At 43.0% G+C, this 24,599-nt stretch overlaps 1 protein-coding gene across 1 annotated transcript in view; it reads right to left on the minus strand.

Moving 5' to 3' along the window:
- Window positions 1-24,599, minus strand: part of EEA1 (early endosome antigen 1) — a 764,210-nt gene that overhangs the window by 384,637 nt on the left and 354,974 nt on the right. The window contains exon 20 of the mRNA XM_078674577.1: window positions 786-887. Within this exon, the coding sequence (XP_078530703.1) occupies window positions 786-887 (102 nt within the window). The remainder of the gene's footprint in view (window positions 1-785; window positions 888-24,599) is intronic.

Genomic DNA, 24,599 nt, shown 5'->3' on the forward strand with positions numbered 1-24,599 from the left:
GCATTGAGCGCGTGATCGGGACGGTGCGCTTATGGTACGATGACAATCCTCGCGCAATCCGCGGATCCACTGCACCCACAGACATATAAATGACTTTAACCATACTTTTCTCAGGAACTACCGAACAGATTAACACCATTTAAGCAAAAGGCACAAGTCTGAACTGAGGACTACCTTTTTGCCAAATTTTGTGTAATTCCGTTCAGCCGTTCGGGCTGTAGCCGTGGCTAAAGGTCCTATGGGAAATTGCATGGGGAAAACACGTTTTGGGACCCCCTTTTTCTCGGCCCCCACTTGACCAATCACCCCCAAACTTTCAGGGAAGCAGCAGAACTGAGCTGGCCAAAGATTTGGAAAATTTCGAGAAGATCAGCGCCAAAGTTACTGGCAATAGAATGTTGCGGATTTCCTATGCATAGTAAGTTTTAACTATAACTACCTACTGGCGACTGCTTATATAAGAGAGTGCTTAATATTTTTCATCTCATGATGCTTACTTTCCTGCATCAATTCATATATTTTTAAAGCTGATGTACTATAGGCACAAATGCTCTAGAGTCCCAAAAGATGGGGTAAGGTATCACCGAGCCTCTTTCAACTCTATGGTTCTAGGTTTGTCAATGATGGCAACATACACCAAATGCATCTTTTAATCATAAAAAACAAAGTGACAAGGCTCATAATAGCGAGTATTTTGAATCAATAGATTACCTGTGTCTACAAGCTATTTGTCTTGTCACCAGAGATAGCAAAATAGTGTCATCGACAATGTTATCACAGATTACCTTCTCCTTCTTCTCCAAAACACTTTTCAGATCCTTCACTTCTTTAGCTGCAGCTTCAGTTTGTTGCTTCAACTTATGGAGAGTTTCGGAATGGGCCTTTTCCTATATAAGAGAAAGGTATTAAATATTCAGCACAAAGATTCAATGCTGTGTGAAATCAGTTTCTTATTAAGGGAGATGAATGTGAACTACTAGCTTACACAAAAGCTGTATTTTTCCAAACTTCAATTTAAAAGGCTACACGCTCCTGGTCTATTAGCTATTGAGTATTGCTTGTTCCTTTTGGTACAAATTATTGTTGAACTTCATAGTATAGCTTGGACGCAAGACTGTCATATTTCTATGTGCTCAAATGACCATCGTCAGTTGATATGTTCAATTTAATTTTACTCGTTGTAGAAAGGTGTTATGAAACCGGCAGGTGCAAAAAAGGATCCAAAGTATCAGACAGAGTGTACTGTTTGGATAGTGTTTGCTGCGATGGAGTTCCTTTGATGTCACATGCTTGTCAGTTATCACTGTATATCAACACCACAGTACAGAAGAACGTATATGCTTGTAAACTGGAAATGTTATTTGAATGTCATTATAGAAAGTCAACCTCATGTTTTCAAGAAATGACTGGCATTGCGCTTCACCTTACTGTTCATCAAAGGCATCATTAACACAAAAATACATAAATCACTTCAGAAGGATTAAATAATAAAGCAATATGCATTAGGTCAATAGCAATGATTGAAAATAGAACATTCTAAAATCTATTAAAGGGCACAAAACAATTAGTCCCTCAATTTACCCTTAATTCTACCCTTCAAGATGCTCATCCTATCCTTTCCCAGTCCCTCATAAGAGTTACTTGCTCTATTACTATCCTATCTAAAAAAAGGATGACCAGGTGCAAAAAAGTGGGTTAATAGAGAAACCACTTTCATGTCTGATAGAAAGCAGTCATATTATTCTGTTGCAACTCAATTAGACATACACACACACTCACTGATAAACAAAAATATAGGTTATAGGGACGTTATAGTTCGGAAATAGAATTTAAAAAACTTAGAAATTCACAAAAAAAATTAAAAGATATTAGGGACCTTATAGTTAGGCTGACATTCATACAAAACCAGATAAATTCATACGTTCTAGTTAGGTGACCTAACTATAACATGCGCCCCCGCAATGCACTGCTTATGACCTCACATATTACACCACTCATGACATGGTCAGTGACATAACTGATGACATTATCCAGTGATTCTAAGTGAATGAGTGTTAAACATATATACTAAGGTATGTGGCTGTGGGAGCGCCTGCATGGATGAGTTAGTGTGTAAGTGGTGTGTAGATGAGTGAGTGGGTATGTGAGAGAATATATACCTAGGTTGGTGGGTGGATGGTTTTTGTATGGGTGAGCGAATGGGTATGTCAGTGATTGTGTTATGTGCATGTATGATATGTTGTATGGGGGGGTGTGTGGGTGTGTGAGTGTTTGTGAATTATATCATAAGTGATGTCACTGACTAGGTCATGAGTGACGTAATATGTGAAGTCATAAGCAGTGAATTGCAGGTGCATAAATTATAGTACGCTTAGCTAACTATAACTGCTGAATTTCTCTGGTTTTGTATGAGTGAAATATCAGCCTAACTAGAACGTCCCTGTAACCTTTGATTTTTTTCAGTGACTTATGTTTTTTTAAATTCTATTTCCTAACTATAAAGTACCTGTAACCTTTGGGTTTTTTTGTGTGAATTTCAAAGGTTTTTTATTCTATTCCCCAAGTATAACATTTCTTAAATCTTATATTTTTTTTAGTGAATTTCACTGTTTTTTAAATGAGGAGCGAGGTTGTCCGCAAGGCCTGGACCATTGCAAGGCCCTGTGCCAGCCCTCATACATTTGTTTTCCACACTACAAGGGGGAAAAAGTGGTAAATAGCTTTAAATTGTGGTAACAATCATGTGACGCTCAGGAGGAAGATGGCGGCGGGTTGACGCCCGCCGTGGGAGCTCCGTCCCCGACCTGGAATATGCTGGCATTTAACGTAGCGCATGAACCTACCTAGGAGCTGGATATTCAATCACGATCCGGTGAGCAGAAAGGGGGTCTTTTTCGCTATTTTTTTTTATGATGTCACTAATATTCTGAATGCTCTGAATCCTTTTGCCGAGTTGAGCTGAGAGCTGGCTGACGGAGGAGTGCGCTAGGACCCGGAGACTGGCTGTCTGACTAATGGGCGACGACGCAGCAGCTTTCTGCGCTGGACGCCGAGAGGCTGGGTTACGAGCTCAGCAAGGCGAGAGAGGAGTGAGCCGCTCCGGTATCTGGCGTCGGATCCAAGGAGCAGCAGCGAGGGGGTATCTACGGGGGCGTGGGATCTCTACGGTGAGCGGGTATCGTTCTTGGGCTGTGAAGGGGGGGTGAACTTCTAGAGTTTCGAGCAGTGCACATACAGCACACAGCACCTAAGGGTCTTGAAGGTCTCGAAGAGCAGCTGCGTCCTGTACATAGCGAGAGCTGCAGGCTATGGATATTAACGAGGGCATTCTCCGCTCTACCTACAGGTCTTAGAGGTATGGACACAGATAGCGGCATATTAACCAAGACGATACAGGCGCCCCTGGAGGTCCAAACAGCTTTTCCATCACAAGAAGACAGGGGAGGAGAGGGGGCTAGCAATCCGGAAACTAAAGAGGCTAAAGAAACATCACGCCCAGCTATAAGAAGTAGATATCTTCTTCGCTTTCTTCCGGAGAGGGAGTGTGTATATTCTACTTATAATCAAGCGTGTGGCGTGCCTCCAACCCTCTTACCCCCCGACAAAAAAAAAGAGAAAGGAGGGAGAGGAATAAAATAGAGGAGGTGAAAAAACAGAAAAAAACTTTGAAGGTGCCAAAACCTTCTCCCTCTCTAAAATCGTACTTCAAAATCATGGAAAAAACTGTAACTAGTCTAGATGCAGCTGCCAAGCAGGTGACGCCATCAATAGAGCTTTCAGTACCTACAGATCAGGCCTCTATCCTAAGCCCTGACCTGTTATTGCAAAATAAGTATGCTCCCCTGCTGATAGAACCAGAGACTAACTTAGGAGATGGCCTCCTTACCATTGATAAACAAGGTGGAAGTACGGAGGTATTCACCTCACAGAAAGATAGTGGGACAAATATTTCATCACAGCTACCTAGTACCTCTGGCAAGTCTCCATCTGTAGCAACGGATCTTTCTGGGATGGACAGCCAAAGAGTTGAACAGCAGCTACAGCTACAGCTACAGCAGCCGAGTATACAAGACATGGAAGGGCTATTCAGATCTCTTCGAGAAGACCTTTTGGCAAAGTTATTGCCCAAATTCGATATCTCTGAGGCAAATCAGAAAGAAATCGCTGAGAAGTGCACTAGTCTTGAGAGTAAACTGGACGACATTTCTACAAGAACAGAAGTCCTAGAAGGAGAGGTAGCAGTCCTTACAAGAGTCTCTCAGGCACATTCAAAAACAATTTCTGAATTGAAAGCCCAGAATCAGTCGCTGCAGCAGGATATGGAACGGCTGGAAATTCACGCAAGACGCAATAACTTGAAATTTTTTTAAATTCCTGAGGGAGCCGAGAACGGAGATGTAAAGTCCCTGATATGTAGGCTCTTGAGAGAAGGGGTTCTGAAGGATAGACCCGACATTAATCTTGAGAATGAGATACAGCGGGCCCATAGAGACCCCTTTAGACGCCACCTGGATAGAAATGCCCCCAGAAAAATATTAGTAAACTTTCTCTCTTATTCTGTAAAGGAGCTGATATTAGGGAGGGCTCTCATTGACCCCACACTTCAAATTGACTCCTCTAAGTACTTAATCCGCTCAGATGTGGGCAGAGTGACAGCACAGAGGCAGTGGGAGTTGGGTACCCGAATGCAGGAGCTAAGAGGGCTGGGTGCACAGGTTATGATGAAGTTTCCGGCCGCATTGAAGATTGTATGGAATAATAAAACATATAATTTTACGTCCCCTCAGGAAGTGGATAGCTTTCGTTTCGACTTGAAAGAAGCCCAGAGATAGTTATTACTATGAGAGGCTTAGATGAAGTAATGATATATAGAATACACATAGCTATAGGGGTGTATAGGTATAGGGGTGTATATACATGTAAAAGTTAAAAAAAAGTATATATATAAGTATATGTGTTCGTGTATATATTTACAGAACTTAAGAACATGAATAAAGACGCGCATATAGAAATAAAAATAGGGGGGCACGAAAACTCAAAATGGAAGTAAAAAAAAAAGTGTACGTGTATGTGTGTGTATATATATATATATATATATATTATGTATGTGTGTATGTATGTGTGTGTGCATATATGTATATATATATATATATATATATATATATATATATATATATATATATATATATATATATATATATATATATAAAAGAAAACTGGGTTTAGGTGTTAAATAGTCTAGGTGTAGGTTCAGACATAGGTACATCACGTAGTTGGAGTCAGTATTAAAGTCCTGGTCGAGGATTGGGGTCCTCAAATGGCGATACAATCGCCAAAGGTAAAACAGGGGGGTTCCTCAAAGGGGGAGGAGGGTTTCGGGGGGGGGGGTTGGGGTGTTAAAGAAAAAAAGTCCTCATGAACCAAGAAAAGGAGAGCTGGGCGCAGATAGAGAATTAATCAATGCTAAATTTATAACGGGATATCCCTTGAACGCAATAAAATTGACTAGGGGAGACTATGGAGAATAAAATAAAAACAGTAAGTTGGAATGTAAACGGACTAAGAGAAGTTAGGAAACTCAACAGAATTTGCGAAATCTTGAATAAAACAGGAGCCCATATCTTTCTTTTAGAAGAAACTCACCTTGAAAAACAGGAGTGTAAGGCAGCCTTTAGACACCAAAGGTGGATACAGGATATCCTCTGCTCAGAACAGAGTGGTAATACCAGAGGAGTTGCCATAATTATCAGATCAAATAGTGGAATAAGGGTTGAGCAGTACGAAACGGACCATACAGGTAGATGGTTGACTGCATCTCTAGCCATAAAGAATATAAAGTTAACATGCGCAATATATTATGGACCAAATCAGGACTCTCCGGAGGCGTTGATTAGCCTAAAGAACAGCTTCCTCGAATTAAATGTTCCTATCATTTTAGGAGGGGACTTCAATCTAGTATTCGATCCCAGCTTGGATCGCACCTCAAGGGCTGTCTTACCCCCTCTATCCAAATCTAAAAAAGAACTCAAAAATGTGATGAGAGATTATAACTTACTGGATGTCTGGAGGCTTAAGAACCAGAAAAATAGGGATTATTCATTCCACAGTCATAGGCATAGACATTACTCACGCATTGACTTCTTCCTTATTGATCAAGTGTTACTTTCTGAGATTGTGTCTGTCTCTTACATTCCAGCTACACTATCTGATCATTCTATGGTAGAACTAGTAGTTAAACTTACTCTAGACATCCAAGTTAGACGGTGGACCTTAGATAGATCCCTACTATTACAGGAAGAATTAAAAAACGATCTATTGAAGCATATGTCTGAATACTTCCAGCTTAATAAGAACTCAGCATCCGAGCAAATAATATGGGATGCATTTAAACCCTATTTGAGGGGGATATTCACATCTATAATGGTACATAGGAATAAAAGTAGGAAGAAGGCTGAGGATGAAGCTCTACTTAAAATAAAACAAAAAGAGCAAGAGCTACAGAAGGCCTCCTTGAACAGCAGACCAATTTAATCACTATACAGAAAGATCTGGAGAGCTTAAAAGCCAAGTACCAGGCCAATTTGGATAAAATTATAAAAGAAAAGTGGGACGCAAGTAGACTACAGAACTTCTCCTATGGGGAGAAATGTGGTTGTTTTCTGGCGTGGAAAGTTAGATCTGATCGAGTCAGGAATCAGATAAATAGTTTAAACATACAGAGTACTGGGGATATATCATCTGATAATGACGAAATATTGAAAGAAGTTAAAACTTATATGCAGAATTTGTATATGGGAAACGATGCGCTGTCTATTGAAGACGCAGGCCAGTGGTTAGAGAGACTATGTATCCCACATTTAACGGAGGCAGATCGCTTGTTTTTGGGCTCTATAATTCAAGAGGGAGAGATACACGATCAATTAAAAAGAATGGCTAGGGGAAAGGCGTCCGGCCCAGACGGGCTTCCAGTAGAAGTATATCAACTAGGATCTGTTATTCTAGTTCCCATTCTTAGGTCATTATTTAATAAAATTCATCAAGGTGGAGAGCCTATCCCTTCCACATGGCTGGAGGCTACCGTCACATTAGTTTTGAAACCTAATAAAGACCCCTTGAGGGTTGAGTCTTATAGGCCAATCTCGCTGCTCAATACAGACTATAAAATCTTTGCTGGTATTTTGGCGGCGAGGTTGGCCAAAGTAATCAAGTCCATAGTACACGAAGATCAGAGGGGTTTCATGCCTGGCAGGCAGCTAAATGAGTTAACCTTTCAGGCCATTGCTGCTATTGACTTCTCCACAGTCAAAAAAATTCCATTAACTATCGTTGCAATAGATGCCGCTAAGGCTTTTGATCAGGTTGGCTGGCTGTACTTGTGGGAAGCATTATCTAAATTTGGGATCCCGACCAACTTTATAACATCTGTAAAAGCTTTATATTTCCATCCAAGGGCTAGGTTTCTTGTCAACAACTCACTTACGGATTGGGTCCAAATAACACAGGGTACTAGACAGGGATGTCCCCTCTCCCCTTTATTGTTTAACTTATATATAGAGCCCCTAGCTATCCTGTTAAGAGCCGATGCTTCAATTAAGCCTTTCCACATGAATGGGGTGGACCTAAAACTTGCTCTATACGCTGATGATCTTTTAATGTACACTTCTAATCCAGAGATATCAATGCTTCGACTATTCCATCACGCGGAGGCTTTCGGAGAGGTCTCTGGATACAGAATCAATAAAGAAAAAACAGATCATGCAGTGGAACCAGGAGAACCTACTCCCTGAAACGAAACCAAGAATGAGATACTTAGGAATACATCTGGTGCAGAACATCTCCGACACGTCTAAAATAAATTTAGATAGAGTCCACAAAGACATCAGTGGACTCCTGCATCGATGGTCGGGACTGCCACTGAATATCTTTGGGAGGGTAAACTTAATAAAAATGGTTATTTTGCCAAAGGTTACTTTTCTCTTTAATTCGATACCCCTGTCATTCAACCCCAACGAGATTGCCAAATTACAGGGAAAAATAGGATATTTTATATGGAACTCCAAATCGCCTAGAATTTCACTGAAAAAATTACGAAGAAAATTAAAAACAGGTGGTCCTGCTATGCCAGACATTCTCCATTACTGCCATTCTTTTCATTTCAAAAACTTTAGGACAATGGCTGATAAAGCTGATACATCTTGCATGGGTCGACTATTTCAGGCGTTACTACACGACATCCCCCTAGGGCATGAATCTTTTTTATTTAAATTTGGGGATCCAAAATTTTACAAAAAGGTCAGACTAAAGATTCTGGATACAGCTCTGCGAAACTGGGTTTTTGTCAGAAAAAGACTGGGTATCCCCTATTACACACCTCTTGCTCCTATATGGGATTCCTCGGGGACACCAGAATGCCTCACAGACCAACTATCTCTTCCCCTAAAAGCAGCTGGTATTATGCAGTGGCAGGATCTCCTTGATGGTTCAAGGTTATTGGGGTGGGAAACGCTCTATAGGTTGACAAATGGAACACTTACATGGTTTAAATTCTATCAGTTATCTAGTTGGTGGGCTACCATACCTTGGAATATAACAACTAACCCGAAATTTGAAATGGTCAAGAAAAAACAGAGCTGGAGAAAAGAAATAGCATTCTGGTATGAGGCACTCAACGAGAAAGACTAATTAACTGATATAGAACTGAATAAACTGTGGGGAGAAGTGGAATTTTTACAAAGTGATAATATCTCTGCTCTATGGGGAGATTCTTTCGAATTGTTGAATACAGTAGTGAAATCTGCTCCCTTGAAACGAAACCATTTGTTTACCCTTTATAGAGTATATATATCCCCGAAAAAACTGGTAAAGATTACGAACCTTGAACATTGCTGTCCTCGGTGCAAAACGATCGCTGCAGATGACTTACATATGTTTGTTGAGTGTTCAAAATTGTCACTTTTTTGGTCTAAAGTTGAAGAGTTTATAACTGAAGTTCTTGATATTCATTTTACGATCACCCCTAAAATTATTCTCTTTGGCTTAGGGGAAAGAGTACCAGCTTAAAGATTTGAGAACTAAATTTATATTTTATATAATGATTCTTGCTAGGCGTGAAATCTGCAAGGGTTGGAAGACGGAGAGTAGTCCTACCTTTGCTGACTGCCTTAAATATGTTATATACGTGAGCGAGTCTGACATAGCATGTGATGGTTCTAGCCTGACTAAGATCTGGGCGGCCCTTGAGGCTTGGCGGAATAGATGAGAACATTCCTATGATTTCACCTGGGTGCTGTCGGTGTTTGGTCTCCTACCCAACCAAGGGTGTTCCAGTATAAAGGGTATGGAGCGGACCTAGCAAACAGCTAAATCTAGAAGGGTTTTCCTCCCTCCCCACTTTATTCGGATTCCGTCCTTGGATGGAATCCTTGAGGCCGTTACATCGCTAAGGGGATGGAGAGGACACTCTGTCTGGAATACCCATTATTGGTTTATGAGGATAAAAAAAAAAAAAACAATCATGTGACGCTGTCTTTATAGGTTTGTAAATGGATGGAAGTGTCTGCATAGGTTTGTGAATGGGTATGACAGTGTGTCTATGGGTATGTAAATAGGTGTCACAGTGTCTCTATGGGTATATGAATGGGTGTGACACTCTATGGCTATGTGAATGGCTGTGCCACTGCCTACAAGGGGATAGCAGTGGGTGTGAAAGTGTCTGTATGGTGATGTAACTGGATGCAACAGTATCTGTATAGATATCTGAATGGGTGTGAGAGTAAGAGTGAGTGTAAAAATGTACATATGTAGTCATTTTATTTTCAGCCATGCTAACTATGCAGATCCCCAGTGGAGTTATATGGGGGCTGTGGTCCCAGATTCTCGCAAGTGACCAAAAAAATATTTTTTTAGATTTCGGACTCCAGGACACATTCTCAGCCCTCTTTTATAAGATGTACATGAGGTCAGGAAACCTCTCACCGGACACCTTCATTCAGTTTGCTAACAAATTTTCAGGCCCGGGGACTGTTTTCCTGACAAACAAAAAGGCGGCCACACCATTTCTGTCAAGGTGCGGCCAGCCAATCAGGAGTCCACTAGTGTGCATAAATCTACAGATTACCCACAGGTGGATCAGCGAGTAATCCACATCCCTAGATATACAATTTTTTTTCCAGTTTATATCGCCCAAACTACTGAACGGATTTACACCAAAATAGAATTTTGTGCGTAACAACATCTAGCTTCCCACCAAATTTGGTTTAATTCCATCCAGCGGTTCGGGCTGTAGGCTTGCTTAAAGGTACTATGGGAATTAACAAGGGAAAACACATTTTGGGTTGTCCCTATTTTCTTGCCCTCCACTTAACAAAACACCCCGAAACTTTCCCAACAGCTGCTGAAGTACTGGGCAATTATTTTTGGAACGTTTCATGGAGATTTATCAGGCAGCACCAAAGATATAGGAACCTGAAAATTACCTTTTGGATAGAAACTCGGTCCTAACTAGAACTACCCACTGGCAACCGCCAGTAGGCAAAATATATTACCTACCAGTAGGTAATGTACGAGTTACTTACCTCCGGTAACAATGCATATGGTAGACTATTCTAGCTGCAGATTCCTTCACGTTGAATTATCCACAGGCGTGAGATGGGATTCGGAAACTTTTTGCCACAGCATCCCGGCGTGCCGGGCAAAATCACACGACTCCGCCTAGGCGTCGATCCTTGAACGTGACGTCAGCGAGGTCACATAAGCCCCACCCCGGCGCGCCTACTTCACCTTCCTTTGGAGAACTTTTCCACACCACAACGCTGAGCCACCAGAAAAAAACTGTGGGAGCATGGGAACAGTGTACGAAAGAGTATAAAAAAGAGAAATACACCATAAGAAACAGTGCAACACTGCAGTGTCCAGGGGCAGAAGGAAGAACAGAGCAGAGCCCTGAGCAGGTACCCTGCCAGTACGTAGACAGCCTCCCCCCTTATCTCCCGGAGACAAGGAACCTGCGTAAAAAGTAATGACAAATGCAGCAGGCCTACAACCCTCATCCCGAAACAAGGAAGGGGAGCCAGTCCCAAACAGACAGGAACAACCAACCTCCCAGCATAGAGGGCAACCACCCCCCAAGGAACAAGGGTGAGGCACGACCAGAGGACCCCAACTCAGAGGTTAGCAGAGGGGCCAGGACCCCTAGCAGCAAGAGGCAGGGAAGGGAGGGGACGCAGAGATTGAAGGCAAACTTCCCCAGCCTGGAGCAGCGGGCCCAGGAGCACCGTAACCCCATCTTCCAAAGAACCAAAGAGGAGGAATAAACAGCAACAAGACGGAGCCACCGTCAAGAGCAAAAGAAAGCACTCTCAGGAGACACAGCCCCCCACCGGGAGGAGAGTACAGCTGACCAGCCCAGGGGTCCTCGCAGAACGGGGAGGAAGGGCGGGCCGTGAAGGAATCTGCAGCTAGAATCTTATCTACCAGCTACATCGTTACTGAAGGGAAGTAACTCATACATCTGATAGAGACTAATAGCCGCAGATTCCTTCACGTAGAATAGATACCCTAGCAATAACCATGGGGAAGGAGGGTCTGCGAAAGGACCCCACCAGTCTGGGAGAGTCCCACAGGGGACCAGTCATGCGGACCAGGGAAGTAACCTCAACCCTTCCAGGCAAGAGGACTCCCACAAGCCGAACACCAGCAACCCCCAGAGGGATGTAGGTGGAAGAACGAAGACTGAAGAGGGCTGTACACTCACAACAGGGGAACCAAGGGCAAGGACGGAGCGGTTGAAGCACCCCACTCCCCCGCCCCCACCCCAAGGCAACAGAGCTTCCAGACAATGCCAGGACAGGCAGAGGAACAAGAAGAAGAAGCCTAGAGGGCCCAAGGAAAAAAGGGAAAGAAGGTGAGCCCACCCAGAGGGAAGGCAACAGGCCAGCCAGAACGGCACCGATGGCCATAAGAGCAGGATGGAGAGGAAATGCCCGGTCACGCCACTACATGGGGCCGCGCACACGATCTCAAGAAGCAATAGCAACATACAGAAACGCCATGGAGAACAGGCACCCGAAGGCAACCAGAAATCCCCAGCAGAACTTAGCTATATAACAGCTACCACTACCCCACACAGGGTACGTTAGGTCCCAAGACATGGGAACCCTCTTTGGAAGAACTTCCGGAGCAGAGGAAAAACAAAAGAGTCACGAGGAATAAACACCCCCGCGGAAGGCTTGACAAGCAGCCCAAAGTAAGACAGAAGGCCTAATATCAGGGCCAAGTCTGTGTAACAGCTCCAGCAAAAACACATACAGTCAACAAGGGGCCTTCCGGCAGCCAACAATGCAAAAGTCCCAGCAAGGAGCACTCAATAGCCAAAAAACACAATCTACAGCAAGGGCAACTGACCCAAGAAGGTCCAAAACAAGCTCAACTCAGCAGTCACTGAGGAGGAGAAGGCGGAGGAGGAGGATAAGGCAGAGGACGACAACGGAGCCCTGCCAGGAACTTTTGGATGGCAGAGTCAGCCGGGGCATGGAACAACAAGTTGCCATCAAACGGACGATCAATGAGCCGCTCCAGAATATTTTCAGGTAACACGCCGTCCCAAAGCAAAGTATGGTGACGGAGGGCGACTGAGGAAGCCATGGCCCGGCCTAGCACCTCCGAGATGTCCAGAGCGGAGCGGAAAATAAACACCACTAGCTCCCGACCATCCACGCATGATGCCATAAGTCCACCTGAGCTGTCTCTTGGGAAGCTGCAGATCCCAGAGACTCAGCCGAATCCCACAAACAATAGGAGGACCTAGCCAATACACACAAGGTGTTAAGGGCCTGCAGGGCAGTGCTGGTCGAGGCGAACATGTTGCGCCCCCAAAGAGTCCAGCCAGCGGGCCTCCCGGGACGGCGGAATCAACAGTGGTGGCAGGGAGGGGAAAAGCAGTCCGCAAAAGGGGACTGGTGGCAGAGTGGTGAAGGGAAAGACATGCCGGGTCACGCGGCGTCGGAAGGTGCCGGTGCAAAAGGTGCTGAAGCACCGGATCCCTTGAGGTGGGACGCCTCCAAGCCCCCATCAGGGAAGAAAGGAGCGAACCCTCAAAGGGAAGCAAGATCTCCCTCCCCCCAGAGCCCAGGTGGAGAACCTCCAAGAGATGGTCCGCCCACAGCCATGGACACCGCGTGAGCGAAGGCCGCACCAGCCTCTGTAGGGCCCTGCGTTGGAGAAAGCAGCTCCTCTGTGGGTGACGGCTGTAAACTAAGGCGGCCGTCCCCGAAGCCAAGCAGGACGGGCAAAGGCCAGACCTAGAAGTCAGAAGGAACCGAAGAATGGGGGACCTGTCGCTCCTCTTGCGAACACCTCGGCCTCAGAAATGGCTGGGAGCCACCCTTCGACGCCGCCGGTGAAAAAGACACCACACGGCAGCCAGTCTCCGGGGAGGACGACACCAATATGCAGCCAACCTCCAGAGAAGAGGGAGCGTCCGAAGACGAATCCGCGGTACAACCCTTGTGTGAAGCCGTAGAGTCCGCCATCTGCGCCGGGGAGTGGAGCCGGAGCCGAAGTGGCCAAGGGGCGTATCGAAACGACGCAGACTCAACCTCCGCCGATGCAGCTGCCTGCGTGGAGGAACGAGAGGAACCGGGGGAGTGACACGAAGCACTCCGCCAGCCTCGGTCTGGAGTGTGGCGGAGGTGGCCCGGCAACCCATGCGGTGGCGCCAGGGACTATTCAACCTCAGACTCGCCCTCCGACGAGACATCCGCCTGCGGGGAGGGACGAGAGGGGCCCGGAGGGGGACGAGGGGTCCCCACCCAACCTTGACCCAGAGTGGGACGAGGAGAGGTCACCGACCCTGGTGGCGCCACTCGGAGGAGCAGGCGCTAGCGCCGTGGTGGCGTCCGCTCAGCTGCGGACGAGGCTTTCGCCTGCCCAGAGGGCAGAGCGAGGCTCTGGGATGCGACCCAAGCCCCGGCGACCTCCCACGACACCACAGGGACTTCCGCGGGAGTTTGCGGCGGGGCAGAGGGGAAGTGGTCTGAAGGAGGGGACCCCCGATGGGCCACACCCCAACAGCATCACATCCTCCAAGCCTGGATCCGAACCGATCTGCGCCAGGGCCGGAGCCGCAGGCGGCGCCGCGGAGGGCCCCGCGCAAGGCAAGGGATCAGCTGACGCCCCAGGAGGGGGAAGGAGGAGGAGACGCCAGCGAGGCCTGCAAAGCCACCTCGTATGTCTCCATCTGGACTCTCAAAGCCCCTTCACCGGGAAACGGTTGATAGGGTGACACGTGGGGCCGCATCACCCGCGGAGAGCCCACGCCCTCGGCAAGGCAAACACAAGCCCCCGGGGACAAACTGCGACACTTACCCACCGGGGAGCGATGCTCTCGCGACAAAGGGGAAGGGCGTGGACGACGACCACAGCTGTATCTGAAGCCGTCCACCGAGGCTGATCGGGGGGAGGAAGCCGACTTAGAGACACACCGAGAGTAGTTTCATCCGGCGCTCCCGCCGCGACTTCAGCTTCAACTGTTGGCACGCCTCACAATCAGTTGTGCCTTGATCCTCCCCTAAACACCAGATACAAATGAGGTGAGGGTCCGTTGCCGATATAAGACGCCCACACGACGTGCAAGTCTTGAAGCCCGAAGGCATTCGCACACGGTTCCACCAAAAGAAGAGAATGATGAAGAAAAAAGGGCCCAAAAGGGCCCAAAACAGGCCCGTAGCAAAGACTGGATCCGTGTTGCACGCGGAAAAGGAAAAAACCGGCGTAGGCGCGCCGGGGTGGGGCTTATGTAACCTCGCTGGCGTCACGTACGCGTCGACGTCTGGGCGGAGTCGCGTGATGCCGCTCCGCCCCCGGCGCGCAGGGATGCTGTGGCAAAATGTTTCCGGATCCAGTCTCACGCCTGGGGATAATTCTACGTGAAGGAATCTGCGGCTAGTATTTTCTATCAGATATATATATTACCGACTGGCGGTTGCCAGTATAGTTCTAGTTAGAACTCAGATTCCATAGGGAAATTGTTTTTTGACTGGTATATAACTTTGGTGCATTATGACAAGTCTTCAAGAATATTTCCCCCTAAAAAGTGCGCTGCTGTGTCTTATTGTGCATGGAAAGTTTCTGGGTGATTCGTCAAGCGGGGGCTCTGAAAAAGGGGGTGGGCAATAAAAGTGCAATTCCCATGTTAGTTCCCATGGGGACACCAAACCTCTAGACAGTATTACACCAAATTCGCCAGAAAGGTAGCTCTTGGTCCAGAAAGAGCAGTTTTTGTTATGTGGTGTCAATCTATTCCATAGTTTGAGATATTATTAAGGAAAAACAAATTTGAATATCTAGAGATGCGGACGCTTTGCCAATCCATCACAACGGTTTGCGAACCCAAGTTCCAACAGCACTGCAGTTATTGGCTGGCCGCAACCTGTGTAGAAAGTTGAGGACGCCATTTTATGTAAATAAATTTATGACACCCTTATGGGCAACAACATGTGACAATTTTTTTTCCACATGCAGGAATTTGCAAATCCATCGCGCCAATCAATGCACCCCCATGTACCACTGAAGCAGATTTGCGAGTTCTGCAGAAATAATTAAAAGTATATCTATTCACACACTCACTCAGACACTAATGCACTCATAGACCCACACAGACACACACACACACACACACACTTACATATCCTCTCAGTACTATCTTATAAATTGCAATGCAGATGTAAAGTATTAAAAGTACAATGTTAAATGGTTTTTCGAACTCCCTTGGGAATTCAGGATTTCATTGTGAAATTACATGGGGGTCCATGCTGAGCGTTGCAACAGATTCACAAATCTACCCAAGAACACTAACAAATTGGGATTTTCTTATTTTTTTATTTACAAAAGAGTAAAAAAGGGTGAACAAACATGGACCATTAAGAAGAGGGATAACAAAAAACCATGTTATGATTTGCTAACTAAGATTGTATCACAGACAGCAAGGTTGAAAAGGCTTCCATGGTCATATTCCATATAAGTACACCAATATAGGCTCAAGTACCAGCATAACCTTTCACCTATACTCTCCCCTACATTACCTAACAGTTCTTGGGGAGTGACCTTTTACCTAGATACGACACTGCACACAGAACGTGGGATTTTCCCTGGTAAAAGCCTCATACATTATGCATGGGGATTCTTGGAAACTCAGCAGGACTACCATCTGCTGCATAAATACTATGTATAAAGTTAATTCCCAACGTCATCCTAAGTCGGACAAGTGGCAGAGCAAGGTAGAACCCCAGGGAGACCTTTGGGTATATAAACATCACATCTTTAGGGGAGAAACAGAGGAGAACAAGGATTTCCAAGCTGACACACTGACGAAAGACGCTGAGGTTCCTACTTGTAGATACTCAAGCTCGCAGTATTCTAACATTCTTTGCGGGGCGGGGTCCCACAGTCTCTCACTTCAGGTAATGGGGTTGACTTTATCCTACAGGGATTCTTGGCTTAACACCTATACAATTGCTAGGTACACTTCGGTACATCTAGTTAGTATTGCTTTGTAGGAGTACGCATTTTATTGTCATGCATTTTATATACCAGCTTGTATTAATGATTTTAGCATAATAGAAGAAATCTACCATCCTTTCACTTTCCTAGTGCTTCTAATCATTTATACCTGTTACTGTCTAGTGGTTGTTTCAGCACACCTCTTTTACACTACAATGAAGACTGTTCAATAAATGTTTATTAAAAAACGTCCAGTTTATTCTGTGTATCTTCCTGAAACGGAGGAAGCACAAGTGACTGAGTGAAAAGTACTGCACTGAAGAGAAGCAGCCAAAAAAAGGACTTGTGAATAAAAGTATTTTTGTACAATTTTCAGTGATGAAAGGAAGCATATGTCCAGTATGGAGTCTTTCTTTAATGTAAAAAGCTACTTCCAAGAGAACACATTAATGCATGCAGTTGAAACAACTGGTTGATGTTATGAGGTGAAAGAAGGTACTCCCATTGCAAAAGGGAGTTGGTTACTGGTATACAAATGGAACTGTAGCAGTATCTGCAATGTTTATCAGGAATCAATTGATATGTTAAGAAGTTTTCTAGGTAACGTTCCATGCAAAAGTGTGTAATAGAAAATTAGAATTTTGCACCGATTAGATCCATGCAAAGTAAGGAAGTATGCTAATTTACAGGGGCATTCACTGTCATGTCTATTCAAGAAAGTGTGCACAAGCATATTGCATCACTTCAGAATGGTAGCTGTTCACCACTCTCAAATGAGAAATTTACTTAGGCGACTTTACCTTGTGAAAACTCTTGCCTAATGTTTAGGAGAAATTAATATAGTTCTATTTCAAGGTAAAGTAGCAGAGGTAGAAAACGTTTGTAAAGATGTTCAGTTTTATTTCTGTGATCCCGTGGGGCAGTCTAGGGAAAATGAGGAGTTAGTATGTGCAGGTGTAGAGTAACAGGACACAAGTATTAGTACTGATAACTTTACACAATAGATTGGAAAGTTTAACACAGTTTCTTCAGAGAAACCAAACTATGTTTGTATTTCTTGTCGACGCACTCACTATATGGGCAAAACTTGCAATGCTGTTTTGTGTTCAAAAACTGAACAAGAAAACAGATAGATGGCAAGAATTTGCTGTATATTTACTTGTTGAAGAACGCTTTGATTTGTCAACACGGTAAATTAAATGTAAGTACTGCTATGATAAGTTAGAGGATAACAAAATACCAGTCAGAGCCATATATAATAAATTAGAATTCGCATCAATTCCAGAGGAACTGCGAGGATTTAAGGTTTATGAATCACCTCTCATAGAATATATACACACCCACTTCAAGCAATAGTTCGTATTGAATCAAAGACAGTGAAGATGCCACCAACTGAGCTACAGAAAGGCCTTAACAGGAAGAGTTGTCCACTTATCTTTAGGTTTTGAATGGAATACTGAACCTGTGGGTGTAGAAAGAGATATTGATGAAACACTGATCACTGTAGTAAATGGTGTGCCTACCAAGAACAAAATAAACCGGTCAAGAGTTAGCGAATGTTAATAAAATTTTAAAAAACTGCATTATACCTGAATTATAACAAGATTTATTACGGAAATGTTGATGTTGTTCCAGGATGAAATATTATCATCAAGTGGACAGATTAAAAAAGTGGATCGATCCAAATAACAAAAAATATATGAATACTATATCATCCATACAGTGCCTTCCAAAGAAGTTACCGGTGATGCTATTGATCTTTTTCAAATAAAACATGCAAAAGGAATCCCAAGAGAGTCTGAGAGAAATGTTTAGAGGCTCGCAATTATTTCCCACTGGAGAAGTTGGCCAATATAATGACAACCCTGCACAAATACCAGCAGCTGAGTACAGGTCGATCAGATTATATTCGGAGGATGCTAGATTTCCCCAATGTATTCCATACATATTCCACCTATTATTTGACAGTGACTTTTATGGACAATCAAATGCCTTAAACCACATACTGAAGACAAGAATTTCATTGACAAAGTTCATGGAAAGGATGAAACGTTAGAATACAATATGATGGAGTGCCAACGTGGCACCAATAAGTACTGGTATCGTCGTCATGGCGGACTGAAATGTATGCTGAGAAACCTAGGTGCACCTACTTGGTTTGTGACACTCAGTTGTGCAGAGTATGCATGGGATTGCGTACTTGAATTTTTGAGAGAAGCAAACTCGTACATTAAGGACATCAATGTGAAGACAGCAGGAGAACCTTGCTCTTTTGGTCCTGCTAATGTTTGTTGACACTTTAACCACAGGTTTCAAGCCATGCTGTCTCTTATCTGTAATGAAACAAATCCTCCTCTTGGCAAATTAATTGATTTATTTTGGCGTAAAGAGTGACAAGCAAGAGGAGCTCCTCGTATTCATATGTGGTTGTGGATTAAAGATGCATTAAAATATGGAACATATACAGATGAGTCTGTACTTTCTTTCATACAAGAGTATGTGACATGTGGAATCCCAAAAGGCAGGTGTGAAAAAGTTCTGAAACAACAAGTTCTGCGCTTTCAAGCATATAGATGTGGTAAGTATTTCCAAGCATATAGATGTGGTAAGTACTGTTGTTGAAAATATAGCGTTAAAGGAACACTGTGCACAAGGTGTCATTTTGGATTACAAGACTTGTTATTTCCAAAGGAAGAGTAAACAGTTTTTTTTATCTAAAGTAAGACAAACATTGACTCGTAAATCACTGAAAAACACATACAACTTGGGAACAACAGAGGCCTCCAAATATATTAATGACTATAATACTGCAATTCTCAAAATGTACAAGCTTGTCAAGAAGTTTCAAGAGTACTGAAGAAAACAAAATTTTTAATCATTGATGAGGTGAGTAGTGTCTCAAACTTAATGCTTGCCTTTGTACACTTGAGAATGCAGCAGATTTTAAAGCACTTAATTGTGTTTGGCGATCTACTACAACTTACACCTGTCAAAGGCCAGCCTGTGTTTAATAAACTTCATGATCAAACTCTAAATTAATTGGAAAGTATTGGAAACGTAAACATTTGGTTTAACTTGCAATACAAAGAACTACATAGGAATATGCAGCAAGCATCTGATGTTGACCACAGTAATATTCTCAGCAATATTAGAGTAGGAGTTCTCACAAAAGAGGAAAACATTAAATAGAAAGTCGACTTGTTAAACTGGAAAAATATGATAATGATTCTCATTTCCAAATTATCTCCACACAATAAGCAAGACGAAAACAGTTTGTGAGCTTGTTAGCAGGGAAAAAAGGACACTTCACAGGGACATAAGAAGACTTCATGGTAACCCACTAACAGGCGAAAACGTGAATCACCAAATTATCCAGCTAAGGCAGCAATAAAAACAGGAAGTATGGACAGTAAAGAAACTACATCAAACAAATATCTGGCTCAAGCTACTGCAGACAAGTAAATCAAACAACAAGAAGTTATGGGCAAAAAAAAACAGCAGAGCAAATGGCTCCTTCCGTCATCACAACACAAATATCCTTGAGGCCGATTAATATGCCCATCGGAGCCACACTGACAAACATGTAGCTATGGACGAATATCATAATGCCCAGAAGCAAATGAAAAGTGAGCGCGCAGAAAATCTATTCGGAGGTAATGTATTCAAACTAATCAAGCTGAGATAGTCCTAAACAAACTTAGATCTAGTGGAGCCCCGGGCTTGCCAAATGAGCTATTCAAGTCAGACCAACATTTCTGGGCCGATTTCTTCAAGCTGCTATTTAATCACACTTTTCAATCAAACAGTATAAGAGCATCATGGAGAGGTAGTATACTGCACCCGATATTCAAATCTGGCAGTAGATCAGACCTGGCTAATTAAAGATTAATTGCGCTCATTGATGTAGAAGCCAAAGTGTATGCGTCAAACCTTCTTTTCGACCTCGAAGAATGGGGCACCTCCAGCACGATCCTTCCAATTTCACAAACAGGCTTAAGACCAGGCACAAGCACAATACGTAATCTTTTGGCCTTGAACCTCCTCGTCAAAAAAGCACAGCGAAAGTTCAACAAACTGTATACATGTTTTGTTGACTTGAAAGAGGCGTTTGACATGGTACCAAGAGAATTCCTATGGGAAATTTGGGCACTCGGCCATGGCTATTGAGGGCAGAATTAATTTGTACTCGGCTACCTGGGTCCAGGTAAAGCTAGGAAACGGAGCAAGAACCAAAGCAAAGATACCAAGGCACAGAGGCCTAAAACAAGGGTGTGTTCTAGCTCCCAGCTTATTTAACATTTATTTATAGCAGATCTAGATTAAAGGCTGACAGAAGTCCAAAGTGACCCTCCAAAGCTAGCACACGCTAGATGTCTGCAATACGCCGATGACATTGTCCTATGCAACCAGACCCTGGTGGCCTACAGTGCTTGATTACAAAGCTGTTGGAATACAGAGAGGAGCTCGGACCATTTCTAAATTACAAAACAAAGGTCATATGTTTCTCTGCAATTACCGGGCCCCACAGCAAAAAACATAAGTGGTAAGCAGCAGAGAACAGCGTAGAGCAGAGTGGCACTTACAAATACTTAGGAGTGGTGGTAGACTCCAAATTTACACTCAAAGAACATCTAACCAAAAGACTAGCACAGGCGAACAAATTACATTTTGCAGTAAATACTCTAAGACTGAAATTAATGTGCCCATCCAACTCCCATCTTAAAAGTAATTGCCGCTAAGATTCTCCCAACTCTTACTTAAGGCTCCGAATTATTAGGGGCCAAGATGCACACTTTAAATCTTCAACAATACGGCCTTTTCAAACAAATTTTCCGGATTCCGCAATTTATACCCCAGGCACAAGTTTGCTTGGAATTTGGGCTACTTAATCAACTCCCGGAAAGTTAGCAGCAATACTAAAATTGTGCTGGAAGATGAGAGCAGCTCAAGAAGAACCCTTGTTAGGTCTCTGCTGGACGGAACTGAAGAACCAGCCAAAAGGAAAGAAAGACTGGCCAACTGCACTTGACTAAGCGTTATCCACTCTCAACTTACATGAAGCATGGGGCACAACCTATAGCTTCCCTGTATTTAAAAAAATAGCAAACAATGCAGCCAAACACAAAGCCTGGCTATTGGACAAAGCAGCACTGTCAAAGAAAAAACATGGATGGATGGTTTTATCTTCGTATGGGGTCCAGTCGCCGCAGCCATATCAATTACAACATATATCTCCAACTATACAGCACTCTCTACTTTTGATTCGACTGGGAGCTATTTGCTCAAAAGATCAGGTTCTTACATTGAAACGAACATGGCCGACCAGTCTGTGCCGATTCTGCGAACAGGCAGAAGAGTCACTCTTACACTTCCTGTGCATCTGCCCAGCCGTTAATAACCGGAGACAGCATTTTCTACTTCCAGCTTTCCGTGCTCTCCGGATTCGATCAACTCGACCTGCCGTAATGGCATTACTAAATAGCCAGTCTCTACAGCTCTCATGCAGGGCAGCCAAATTCTTGCAACAAGTCAGCAAACTGTTACAAATATCAAACAAATAGTGCTGGTCATACACAGTAAAGTGCAATGACAATCATTGGAAAAGAGTATAGCGGCCATTCAACATAATCCGCACACAGATAGAACCCCATTGGATCAGATGGAAACATACTCTATTCCCAACTATTTAAGATTGCGCTATTTATAATATGTTTGCTACATCGATTTGCATTTTTGCACACAAACTCAAATCACGTGGCAGCCACAAAGAGCACAGTGCTGATGTACACAAAATCGTAATGGAGGACAACGGTCATCAGGCACAAGCTTGCACGCAGCTAATTTCTTTCCTGTTTTAGATGAATATCGCCAACTTTTTTAGACTTGTGTTAAGAATTAAAATTACTTCTTAGCAGAGACCCTTTTTAATAATGGTAAAGAAAACATCTGTACGAGCCTAGTAGCAGACAAAAAATTAATTCTATTAGAGCTTCCTTACAATCCCTGTGAAGTAGTCAGCGGCCATTTCCACATTCTGGACATTAATGTGTTGACTTGGTTTTAGATGCACTATGTTCAACAAAAAACCTCATTTTAAAGAGACCGCAACGTTCCACAATTCAACATGTAAATAGGAATGTTGTTGAACTGGATGATTTTATGCTAAAATTTTAATGGTTTTAATTAACTACACAATAAACTCCTTTTCACTTGTTAAGAAACTTTTTCCTACAACCAAGACCGCAGCAGAGCTAATGTTTAGTTTCATTCAATAAGATAACTCAATTGTCTGCCTAATACCTACACTTCAAGAGTGCTCCTGTTTTACGAAGAATTACTAAAACGGTCGAAAGAAGAAACTTTGCATGTTACAGCAATAGACAAAATGGAGCACTAGGGTGTGACAGTACTCAAATGAAAAACTACAAGCAAAACTGAATTCATTGGAAAAGTCTGTATCCAGTACTGTAGAATTAGAGAAATGTTTATGTGTTTGCAAGAATTGTAAAGTAATTTTGAGGAGAAATTTAATAAATGGTGCTATGGGTCACGTGATTGATTTAATTAACTTTCCAAATAGGAATGAGTTTGAAGTGCCAATAAAATTTGATTAGATTGATGGCGTAAAGCAGTTTGGTAGGTGTATTGTATGTTTTTTGCTTGTAAAAGACTTGCATGTTCGGAGGCCGCAGTTTCCAGTTCTTCCAACATACCCTATCCCTATCCATGAATCTCAAGGTTTAAGTGTATTTGCAGCTTTTATTAATATTGGCAGCACTGTGTTTAAAGAAGGTATGACATATGCACTGCTTTTTTGAGTTAGAACATGGTCTGGTTTGTCTTTGGTTGAATTTGATGACAGCAAAGTAAGTGCTGATACAAGTTGTGTCAGAATACAGTTGGTTAAGAAGTGTACATTCTGCTCATTAGGACAGTATTTCATTTATGAAACCTCGAATCTGTCCACAGCAAAGGCTTACAAAGGATTCAAAGGGTATTGCTGGAAGAAAGGAAAAGAAAGAGAACAAGGAATCGCTAGGACTAAAAAAAAGTGCTGAATGAAGGCGATATCCTAAGTTATCAGTTGTCAAACCATTCTGGCGTCAACTGCTATACAAATGATGTTCTCTTTCGCTTGCCACATCTTGTAAATGCAATTGAACAGAAACTACTGAAGAGATTATGTGGTTTGCTGCATCGTTTAGATTGTGATGGGTCTACAATACAATGGACTTCAGGCATTTGAGATATAGTAGATAAATTAAGTGGATTAGTACAATTTAACCAGAACACAACAAGATGCAGAGGAGTATATAAATGTCCTCTTTGGAGTTTTAGAAGAAGAAATAAGTTTTGCAGACTTAATTTGGACTGGGTTACTCAGGGAACCATGAGTGTGAAGATTGCTCTTTCACTTCAAGTACACAAATATATTCAGAGGGATTTCTTTATTTAACACTACCAGATTGCAAAACTCGGTCTTTTGAGAGATAGATCAAATAAGCTTACCAAAACAATACCTGGCCAAATTGTCGATCAGATGTTATGTCAACATTACATGTTTGAAGAAGTGGAAAATATCTTAAATGATTGCTTCAATGATGCAGAGAAGATGGAATTAAATTGGAAACACAGATTACAAACTTCAAAGCTGGAAAAAGATCTATGTCTGGAAGAAACTCTACTACTATGGCTATTATCTTTCATGAAGGACTTAGCGTAACATCTGGACACTATACTATCTATTTAAAGAGTGAAACTGGATGGAAGGAATATAATGACAGCAACCTTAAATTCAAACAAAAATTGCCGCTCAAGTTACCAAATTCAAGTCAAGTTTTTATTTGATTTAGTTCTCTTTAACATTTTAAAAGTACATTTGTTATAAAACATTAATAGGATTACAGCTTTAAAAAGCTCTTTAAAAATTTGAACAAATTGTGACATACAAATTTGTCAGGCAGCGATTTATGAAGCAAAATAAGGCCTTGTCCTGAAGTAATATTATATCTAGTTCGAATAGGTTTTAAATACGTGTGTCTGGCCTCGAATAGTGTAAGATTTGGACATACGAACAGAACATGCTGTAAATCTTGCACTCC

The sequence above is a fragment of the Lissotriton helveticus genome, chromosome 1_1 (genome assembly GCF_964261635.1).
Source record: "Lissotriton helveticus chromosome 1_1, aLisHel1.1, whole genome shotgun sequence".
Lineage (NCBI taxonomy): Eukaryota > Metazoa > Chordata > Amphibia > Caudata > Salamandridae > Lissotriton > Lissotriton helveticus.